Source organism: Cnephaeus nilssonii (assembly GCF_951640355.1).
Source record: "Cnephaeus nilssonii genome assembly, chromosome: 15".
Taxonomy (NCBI): Eukaryota; Metazoa; Chordata; class Mammalia; order Chiroptera; family Vespertilionidae; genus Cnephaeus; species Cnephaeus nilssonii.
This window is the reverse complement of record NC_137086.1, coordinates 42,370,392-42,381,571: the sequence shown is the minus strand read 5'-3', so window position 1 is coordinate 42,381,571 and position 11,180 is coordinate 42,370,392. Positions and strand designations below refer to the sequence as shown.

The 11,180-nt window shown below is 44.6% G+C and overlaps 1 protein-coding gene across 2 annotated transcripts in view; it reads left to right on the top strand.

Annotated features, from left to right (window-relative positions):
• The first annotated feature begins 204 nt into the window (after window positions 1-204).
• The window catches only part of ADD2 (adducin 2), a 40,660-nt gene continuing 29,684 nt past the window's right edge, over window positions 205-11,180 (top strand). For both annotated transcript variants that reach the window (XR_013814645.1, XM_079792206.1), the window contains exons 1-4: window positions 205-415; window positions 2,549-2,687; window positions 8,831-8,982; window positions 9,427-9,507. Coding sequence is in view for 1 of the 2 variants with exons in the window: in XM_079792206.1 (XP_079648332.1) it covers window positions 233-415; window positions 2,549-2,687; window positions 8,831-8,982; window positions 9,427-9,507 (555 nt within the window). In the remaining variant the exon portion in view is untranslated. The remainder of the gene's footprint in view (window positions 416-2,548; window positions 2,688-8,830; window positions 8,983-9,426; window positions 9,508-11,180) is intronic.

Here is an 11,180-nt window from a genome sequence, read left to right as displayed (position 1 = left end):
GGTGCCTTGTTTTCACTTAGTCCAGTGATGCAGGAGCGCCCCCTAAGGACCGGCCCTTGTCGGCGTGCCCCGCCCTATAATCCGCGGCCCCGCCTACAGCCTCCTGGGAATAGCTGTATCCCACTGTGAATTCTGCTTTAGGACACGAGTACCCCGACCGGGAGCTCCAACCTGTCCGCCCCTCTTCCCTTCTCCGCAGGGTTCCAGGGGCGGATTGTGAACCCACAGGACAATGAGCGAGGAGCCCGTCCCCGAGGCCGCCTCCCCGCCGCCCCCGCAGGGGCCGCACTACTTTGACCGCTTCTCTGAGGACGACCCCGAGTACCTGCGCCTTCGCAACCGCGGGGCCGGCCTGCGGCAGGACTTCAACCTGATGGAGCAGAAGAAGCGCGTGACCATGATCCTGCAGAGCCCGGTGAGTGGGGTCTGACCCAGGCCGCCCTGCGGAGGTGCGAGGGGCTTGTGCTGCTTCGTCTGGGTCAGTGGTCGGCAAACTCATTAGTCAACAGAGCCAAATATCAAAAGTACAACGATTGAAATTTCTTTTGAGAGCCAAATTTTTTATTTATTTTATATATTTTTTAAATGTATTTTATTGAATTTTTACAGAGAGGAAGGGAGAGGGATAGAGAGCCGGAAACATCGACCAGCTGCCTCCTGCACACCCCCTACCGGGGATGTGCCCTCAACCAAGGTACATGCCCTTGACAGGAATCGAACCTGGGACCCTTCAGTCCCCAGGCCAACGCTCTACCCACTGAGCCAAACCGGTTTCGGCAAGAGCCAAATTTTTTAAACTTAAACTTTTTATAACGCCACTTCTTCAAAATAGACTTGCCCAGGCCGTGGTACTTTGTGGAAGAGCCACACTCAAGAGGCCAAAGAGCCACATGTGGCTCGCGAGCCGCAGTTTGCCGACCACGGGACTGGGTGAACCTGAAAGAGAATTCCTCTTTCACTCGCTCAGGGTCCTAGCAAGTTCAAGCTGAGCTAGACGAGGGTGTTTGATTCTCTCTGGTCACTGGTGGATGGCACAACCTGGTTTATGGGTAGGTGGTTTGGTTCGGTGAGCCTGAGAGACAAGAGCCCCACCTCAGTTTGCAGCGCCCCTTCTGAGCCTCCGTTTCCAGCCTTCCTTCCTCACCAAAAGCTGTTAACAATGAACAAATGTGCATAAACTGGAGGCCAGCAGAGGGCGCCGCGTGGAAGACTTGGGACTCCCCTTCCTGAACACCAGAAAGGACTCACTGTTGGGGCAATAAGGCTGACATGCCTGGGGCAGGGGTGAAGAGAGCCGGGGGAGGGACCAGGAGGTGGGGGGAATCGAGAATTCAGGGGATTATGCGACAGGGGACCCGGAAGGGAGAGCAAGTCAGGATCATCCCAGCAAAGCTCCAGAGGAGGTCAGTTGGTGTCTGCCTGGCATGGACTCAGCTCATCCTTGAGGCAAGGACATAATGTGGGCCCAGTGGACCACTGAAGTGGACGGTTGAGGGGGCGGGGGGCACACGCTCTTGGACCCGGGGGAGGAAGAGCATGGGAGTCTGAGGGCGGTCGAGCTGAGGGGTCCTCAGAAAGCAGTGCATGATCCCAAGGGCTGGGAAGCTCAGGGATGGAGCTGGTATCTCCAGGTGCTTGCCAGGATGGGCTCTGCCTCAGCCCCCACTGCTTTGGGGAGCCAGGGCATTACATGGGCCACGTGTGACCCTAGCTGAGAGCACACCGTGAGTGCTCAGGCCTCACAGAGGAGCACCGAGGGATGGGCCTGCGGTCTTGGTGACAGGTGACCCTGTGTTGGGGAGCCTGAAGGAATATGGCAGGTGCTAAAAGCATAGGAGGGGGGGTTGGAGTGACTCAAGGGAGAACCTGGTGGAAAAACCCCAGAGTGTGACTAGGAGGGGTGGCGGGTGTGGGAGGAGAAGGGGCAGGTTTCCAGCCTGACAGGATGGGACTCTATTCTCAGGCAGGAGATGGGGATGGGAGGAGCTCCGGCTGCTTCTCTCCTTTTATAGATTCACCAACACGCGTGTTCCCTGCTGCCACCTGGTGGACAGACATGCTTTGTTCATAGCCTGAGGGTTCTGAAAAGCCAGGCTTAGAGTACTGTAGCGGGGAAACCGGAAGTGGGGAACTCAGAAGTCATCAAATCCTTCTGAAACCGAGAGGCTCAAAAAATCCATAGGCACCGCTAATGGAAGATGGGCATGCTTTTTCATTCGGTTCTGCTTTTTAAAGTGTCTCAGTTACTAAATTGAAGTCCTGCCAACCTTGACTATCGCTTAGACACAGGAAGTTACCTGGAATCCGGAGTACGGCCCACAGGTCAAAGTGAGCAGGATTCATTCTCAGCATCTCCTTGTTGCTCCCCCAAGAGCAGTTTGGGAGGATCCTAAATCCCAGTGAAATTGCCCAATGTCTTCTGGGGCCCAGGAATCCCAAGTGTGGCCCTGGCCTTGCTGACCTGGGTGGGGTGGGCACTTGGAAGAAGGTCCCTTGGTCTCCTGCCTGAGATGCACTGGGGGACCAGCGCCTCTGGGCCTGCTTTTAGTCTTTCAGGGAGGAGCTGGAAGGCCTCATCCAGGAGCAGATGAAGAAGGGGAACAATTCCTCCAACATCTGGGCCCTGCGGCAGATCGCGGACTTCATGGCCAGCACCTCCCACGCAGTCTTCCCAACATCTTCCATGAGTATGTGGGGAGCAGGGGAGCTGCCAGGAGCAGCGGGTTGGGGAAGTGGGATGGGGAAGATAGAAAGGAGCAGCAAGAAGCAGCTTGGTTGCCAGGCTACGGGGTGAGTGCTGCAGTTGTATTAGTAGACCTGGGGGAGCTGAGCAGCCCCCAGAGAGGTACCTGGCTCTGCTTCTGATGCTGCTGCGATTTAAAGACCCACAAGAGAATTATCCCTGATACCCAGAAATAGGAGGGGGGGGGTGGTTGTAGTGACTCAAGGAAGAACCTGGTTCTAGTTCTTCTGCGTGGAGGGGATGTGATAATACGATGTCTCTTCTCTGAGAGGCAGGGCAGTCTATATAGGGGCCTCCCCCCCCCCCCCCCACACACACACACCTCATCAGTGGATTAGCATGAAGGGAAGAGCTTTGCAATTCAGGGTGCCTTACATGGCCTCTGCTTGAAGGCCCAGGAGTGGAGAGTGGAGAGAGAGAGGATTCTGCTCCCTGAGAACTTCAGCTCTGCGTACAGAACCAAAGAAAAATCTTTCTATGCTAGCAGCATCCCCTGACTCAGGCTGCTCTTCCCTAATCCCATGGAGCCACTCCCTTGGAGATGGAGTAGGGGGATGGGAGGAGGCCATTGAACACAGTGCCTCCAGGCCCTAAGGGAAAGGCCAACCTGACTAGATAGATCAAGGCCAGCAGCAGCCAGGGCTGGGCATGAATCCATCTTCCTGGGCTCTGAAACTCTGCCTATAACCTCTAAGAAACAAACATCAAAAAATACTTCCCCTCAACAAGATGAATACAGGATTATGGTGGAAAATTAGGAAAATATTTAAGAAAGAGGAATTGCTGTCCTGTGTTTTTACAACCAGGAAACTACTATTATATATATATATATTCTTCAGCCTTTTCTCTTAACATATATAGAATATGCAAACAAAAATGGAATCACATTAACCATACACATTTAATAGCCTTAACATGCCTTGACTAATTTTCACATAATAAATTATGGTTCTATAATATAATTTTGAGTAGATGAATGCTATTTTATGGTGTGGCTAAATATGACATAGTTTAGTCAGTTTCCCATTTTTTGAATGTTTAGGTTGTTTCCAACTTTTTGCTATTATGAGCAACAATGCAATATACAACCTTGTAAATAAATCTGATTACATCTATGATTCTTTTCTTAAGATAAAGCACTAGGAGTTGAATTGCTAGATTGAAGTATATGCATGTTTTATAGACTTTAATGCATAATGCCAAATTACCCTGGAGAAAGATGGAACCAATTTACATTCCCCGAAGCCATGCACTAGAGTGCCCATTTACTCCACTGATCCACAATATGTATTACATTTGTTTCATCCTCATGATTTGACAGATGATGAAAAATCCTTTATTTGTGTTTTAATGTGCAATTACTAACGAAATTGGATGTATTTTCATACACTTATTGAACATGATTTTCCTTTTGTAGTAAATTAATTGTCACATCCTTTGCCAATTTTACTACTCATGTATTCTTTTCTTACAGATTTTCAAATCTTTATAAAGTAAAACTGTTTCTCTATTATCTGTCAAACACATTGCAGATTTTTTCCAGTGTCTTGCTTGCCTTTTAATTTTGTTTAAGATGTTTTTGTCTTGTTGAGCACTTTAATTTCCACATAGTTGAATCCATTGTTATTTTCATTAGTTTTCCGCTTTTGATTGCATTCTTAGAACACCTTCCTATGGTTTATCATTTAGTAAAATACCCTTAATTACTCATTTGCCAATTTTTTTCAACTATTTGTATCAGTTGATTCTTTAATATAACTTTAGAAGTATTTGTCAAGTCTCCCCTTCACCTCAAAATTTTCTCTTGGGATGTTGATTGAATTACTTTAAATGGATAGATTAAATTGGTGGAGAAATTTTAAATTTATAATTTTATATTAGAATGTAAGCTCCACAGGGGGAAAAGTACTAGTATTTGTATGTCTTATTCCTTGATATGTCCTAGAACATAATGTCCTGGACTTAGGTACATTTCTGAACATAGTAAGTGCTTAAAAAATATTTGCATGGCTCAGCCAGTGTTGCTCACTGGTTAAGCATTGACCTATGCATCAAGAGGTCACCGGTTTGATTCCCAGTCAGGGCACATGCCCAGGTTTCGGGCTCTATCCCTACTAGGGAGCATGTAGGAGGCAGCCAATCAATGTTTCTCTCTCATCAATGTTTCTATCTCTCTCTCTCTCCTTTCCTCTCTCTCTAAAATCAATTTTAAAAACCCATAAAAATATTTGCATGAATGAATTTTAAATTTTTTCATAGATGATATATGCCTTCTATCTATTTACTTTTTCTTTAATGTGCATCAAAAACATTTAGGAATTATTTTCATATAGTTGCTATTAATTTTTTGTTAAGTTTATCCTGACAATTTTATGTAACTTTGTTATTTCAAAAGATCCTCCATTTAATTTTCTTTCTGTTTTTTGCTGTATCCAGGGGAATCATTGGATATATATATATTTTAAACTAGCCCCTTATCAAATTCTTAAATTTTAGTATCATCTCATTCAATTTTTGGGTTTTGTATATAGAAAAATCACATAATTTGCAAGTAATGGTCATTTTGCATCCTTCATTCCAACATCTACTCTTTGGTTTATATTTCCAGTTTTTTCATTGCATCTGTTAGAGCTCTCAGAAGATGTTCAGTAATAGGTTAGAGAGTAATCATTCTGGTCTTGTTTCAGACTTTCATGGAAATTCTTTTACCACAAGAGCTTGAGATGGTTGTTCTTTATTATGTTCAGGAAATATATTTTTATTCTGGTTTGATCGGGTTTTTCTCAGCAATGGATGTAGAATTTTATACATTGTGAGCATTTATTGATTTTCCTTTCCTTGAACTATTGATGAGATGAATTATATTAATAGATTTCTGTATATTGAACTACTTTTTCATTCCTAAAATAAATCATACCTGGTCTTGATATATTCTTTTAAAAAGACTCTTCTGGATTTGATTCGTTGGACTTTTATCAAGGATTTTTGCATCCATATTCATACATGAGATTAGTCAGCAGTTCACTTTTTGGGCAATCTTTATTTTCTTTGACCTAATGGAGATAGGAAGTCTCATTTTTTGAATAGTTATTATTCTCTTGGAAAGCCATCTAATCTGAAATATTTTTATAAACTTTTTATTTCTGTTTCATCTGTGGTTTTTAAAAAATTCTATTTGCTTAGTTCTTGAGTAAATTTTGGTCCTATATTCTGTATAAAATAATCCATTTTGTGGAGCTTTTCAAAATTATTAGCGTGATTTACAACATTATTTTTATCATTTAAACTTTCTGCTGTGAATGAGATGACTCCCATTCTCATTCCTGGTGCTGTGTATTAACACTTTCTCTTTATTGGCCAATCCAGATATTGGTTTATTCATAGATCTTCTCACATAAGCCAATTCTTGGATTTCATATTGGTTCTACTGATTTTCTTGTTCCCAGTTTATTGCTTTTGTTTTTATATTCAGTAATTCTTTTCCATAATTTTATTTTAGTTTATTTTGTTGATTATATTTTTTCTAGAGAAGAATAAAATGGATGATTTATTTTCATATTTAATCCAATAATAAATATATTTAAGGCTATGAATTCTTTTTCTCTGAGTATAAGTTTGGTCTTATCCCATGAATTTTGGCACATTGTATTTCCTTTATTGCTAATTTCTAGGTAGGAGATTACTATTATAATTTTATTTTTATTCAAAGAGCTCTCTGGGAATGTATTTTCTCATTTTCAGATGGTTGAATTTGCATTCTTTTAAAGATTTGTTGATAATGTCTAGTTTTATTGCATTATGTTTAGAAAATGTGGCCTATTTAATGTCTGTGTTGGGGATTTATTGAGATTTTCTTTGTGGCCTAATAATATCATTAAAAAAATGATATGTGGGCCCCGACCGGTTTGGCTCAGTGAATAGAGCATTGGGCTGTGGACTGAAAGGTCCCGGGTTCGATTCTGGTCGAAGGCATGTACCTTGGTTGCAGGCTTGATCCCCAGTAGGGGGTGTGCAGGAGGCAGCTGATCAATGTTTCTCTCTCATCAATGTTTCTAACTCTCTACCTTCTCCCTTCCTTTCTGTAAAAATTCAATAAAAATATTTTTTAAAAATGATATATGAATATAGACTCTATCTCTAGGGCATAGTATTTAGTCTATATCTTCATTTATTATTTTGGTTTTGTAATAAATGAGAGTTGTGTTGCCTTCCACTGTATTTGAATTTTGTTCATTGCTATTTGTTTTTCTGATAGCTTTTGCTTTGGACATCTTGATGAAATGTTATTGAAGGCACAAGTGTTCTTTATAGCTATAGCCTCATTTTGGATTAAACCTTTATTCTATGTAAAATGACCTACAAAATAGCCCTCTGTCCAAAAGAATATTGTTTTCCCTTGACTTCTACTTTGATAATAATATGACCTCTCTTTAATTCTTGTTTATATTGGCCTGACATACTTCTAATGATTCTTTTATTTTAACCAGTTTTATGTTACTTTATTTTAGTGTTTGTTTTTTGTAAAACTCCTATAGCATTGTCTCCTGGCATCTATTGCTATAGTAGAGAAATCTGAAACAATCTATTTTTTGTTCTTTTGTAGGCAACCAGAAATTTTTTTTCTAGATGTATGTGGATTTTCCCCTTATCTTGGTATTCCAGAAATGTTGTCAGGAAGCATATAATTGTAGGCTGCTTCTTCTTCTTCTTCTTTTTCTTAGTCCTCACTGGAGGATATTTTTTTCCATTGATTTCTGGAGGGAGTGGAAGGAAGGGAGGAGGGGGAGAAAGAGAGAGAAACATCAATGTGAGAGAAACACATTGATTGGTTGCCTCCCACACATACCCCTACTGGGGCTGGGGAGCCTGCAACTGAGGTATGTGCCCTGGACTGGGAATGGAACCCAAGATCCTTTGGTCCATGGGCCAATGCTCTAACCACTGAACAAAACTGGCCAGGGCTATGCTTCTTTTTATTGACTCCACCCCCTTCCCAAATACAGTAAATCTTTATAATGTATATACATATGCTGTTTTCCAGTCCAGAAGTTTTTTCTATAAGATTAGTACTGATTATCTATATGCTATCTCTCTGGTATTTGTCTACCATATCCATCATATTTTCTCTCATCATTTTCATGTCTCTGTCCTTATACTCTTCCATTTGAAAGAGAATCCGGGCTGACCAGCATTCTTGTTGTCTGTCAGGAAGACAGTTGGAAGACAGGAAATTTGATTAGTGGTGCATCCAGGTGTCTGAGTCAGGGAATGCAGAGAAGGGAAATCGCAGTCACGAGTTCAAGCTTAGAGAGGTTGTTCTTTGTCCCACTCCATTTGCCTTAGAAGTTCTTTTCTTTCTTTCTTCCTTCCTTTCTTTCTTTTTTAATGCAATAGTATGCCTTTTAGTTTTAGCTTTCAGGAGGTTTGGTGGGTTTTGCATCTTTTTCTATGTTTTCTTAAGTAATTTGAATAAATGGCTCCACTAGATCTGAGTCATAACCTGGTGTGCAGCCACCCTAACTTTTGTGAATAAATGCTTAGTCAGAATAAGCATTCTTTTTATTAAGACCCTGGAAGCAGAGGATGGGGACTCCTGTGGAGCCCTCTATTCTCTTCTCCTGCCCTCAAGACTGTAGGTAGAATAATCTTAACAGACGGGTGTTGAGGGGAGCCTCTGATACAGGATGTGGAGGATGCGATAGGGTGTGTTAAAACCCATTCTGGCCTCCTGAGCATCAGTGGGATTCCATCGTTATTTGTAAGAGAAGGATCCAAAGAACTCTGGATCTGAAGACTTATTCTTGCTTTTATTTAATGCCCATCTTTAGGATTTATGGTAAGCTTGGCTTTCTGAGAACCCTTCATTCTGTGACCTTAAGCAATACCATTCTTACCCAAGTAAGCAGAGGACTTTCGGATTTTCTCACCTGGGTAAAGGTGAAAGAATGCTGAATTCCCTGCCTGTTGAAGTATCTTGTGCAGTTGGGGTGCCAGTGAGAATTTGGAAAGGACTAAGGCTAGGAAGGAGGGGCAGATGGGCACCCCTGACCCTGAGAGCTACCGTGTCCCCACCCTCTCCCCGTGCAGACTTCTCCATGATGACGCCCATCAATGACCTCCACACAGCCGACTCCTTGAACCTGGCCAAGGGGGAGCGGCTCATGCGGTGCAAGATCAGCAGTGTCTACCGACTTCTGGACCTCTATGGCTGGGCCCAGCTGAGCGACACCTATGTCACGGTGAGGAGAGCGTCTTAGAGTGGGGTGGGGCACTGTGTGTGGCCCCCACAAAATCCAAAGGGAGAACTCCTGACTGTTGGCATGGACATGGCATTGCTGGTGGCCTTTGGCCAAAATGCTGAGCCCTTCCAAGGGTTCTAACCACTGTGGTCACCGGAAATAACCTGGCCAATGGACATGTCTCTGGATGAGGAGCTGGGAACTCCGGGATCCTATTTCTAGGGCTACCCTTGACCATCAAGAGATTCTTCTTGTAGCTCCATTTCTTTAGTTCCAAATAAAAACCAAGTTCTCTCATGACTCGAGGTGGGGGGTGGGGAGATAAAGATTCTTGAGAGGAAGATTTGGGTATAGCAGATTCAGGGAAAGAGAGGATCCAAGCAGAATGCCATTGGAAATGACCCGCTCCCTTCTTGCCGCTGAGAACACGTGTCTTTCCTCCAGATGAGAGTCAGCAAGGAGCAGGACCACTTCCTCATTAGCCCTAAGGGAGTTTCCTGCAGTGAAGTCACAGCATCCAGCCTGGTGAGTACAGTCCAGCGTCTCACTGCTCATTCCCATTGAAATGACCGCTCCTACAGTGATAGGTCATCTCCAAATTATCCACTGCTGTCCTGTCCCTTGTTGAGCTTACAATCTGGTGGGACAAGAAGACACATGGGCACCAAAACAAATGGAGTGCCCAGAGCATGATGCCACCACGAGACCAAATGTGAGGTGCAGGCAGCAAGTGCAGTAGGAGGAAGAGATCGGCCTTGTCCTCTGAGCCTGGGGTTATACCACAAAGGCAGGGAGTGGGAAGGCCTTTCTGCATGGGAGATACATTAGAATGGCAGCCAATGCTTTGTCCCAAAGCAATGCAAGACCTGGCTAGTGCTGGTGCCATTAGAGACAGCTTCTGGACCTCTTTCAGTTCTGCTTCTTTACGTGTGGTAGGGAGAAACTTCCAGAAGCTGGTTTTAAGCAAGAAAGATTTCTGGGTGTGAGAGGGAAAGCAGTAGAAAGGACTGTCTTAGAAGCAGAAAAAGGTCCCAAGTTTCTTAGATACGTGAGCGACCGCTGATGTACCAGCTGTTGCACCTGGGGGAGGAGCATGCTACTCAGATGCTGCCAGGCTTGAGACACTCAGATGTTGAGTCCAGGTCTCAGTTTAAAGAGCACAAACAAAGTCACAGAATTTCTGGGCAGGGCTGGACCTCGAGGACTTCCAAGGTCACCTTACAGGCAGGAGAGAGCCCTGGTGCCCAGTGAGGGTAAGTGACTTGCGCAGGGCCACCCAAGGAGGCCATGGAAGGGTCAGACAGGGACCGTGAATACAAGGACAGCATGGGATCTGTCTTTAAGGCATTCACGATTGAGTCAGGGGATGAGGGCAGGCAATCAGTGACTAAACTCCAACTGAAAAGCGCCCTGAGACGAAGGAAGCTTGGGGAACCTAGGGAAGAGGCACCGGGCTCACTGGGTGCTGTAGGAGGTAGAGGTGGCAAAGGAGGAACTTCTGGGTTGAAATGATGATGAAGGAGTCCTCAGGAGCTCACCATGGATAAGCAGATTCAGACCAGGGCAGCAGGGGAGGGCTGGGCAGAGGGGACCATGTCCTCAGCAGGAGGGCATCATGCACCAAGCCCAAATGCACACCACATCCCAGTGCACTTGGAGGACAGGTGAGTGGCTGAGTCTGGCTCCCATCGTTAATGTCTGGAGGTAAGGCAGGGAAGGTGATAGGGACCCGATGATAAATGGCACTGCAGGCCTCTTATGGCACTTCAGCTTTATTCTGCTGGACATGCAGGACCTCTCAAGCATTGTCAGCAGGCGAGTGATGCAATCAGGTTTCCATTGTATAAATTGCCCTCTGACAACTGTGTGGAGGCAAACGGACATCATGACAACCCCCAGTGAGGGCTGTGACAATCAGCCAGGGAGGAAATTTTGGTCCAGCAGCCTTAGTGGGCCTGGCAAACAGCTGGATTGGGGGTGTGGGACTGAGTTTGAGCTGGTGGCATGTTCAGGAAAGAAGTCAGTTGGCATTTGGTTATCCCAGCTCAGAAGAACTATGGCCTAGAGACACAGGTTTGAGAGTCATGGGCATGAGATGTTCAGGGTGAGTGTGTAGACTTAGTGCTGTTGTGTATGGTTGTACAGCTCATGCACTGCACAAGAGAGCGTGGCTGGTGAGAGAGGGGAAGGGTGAAAAC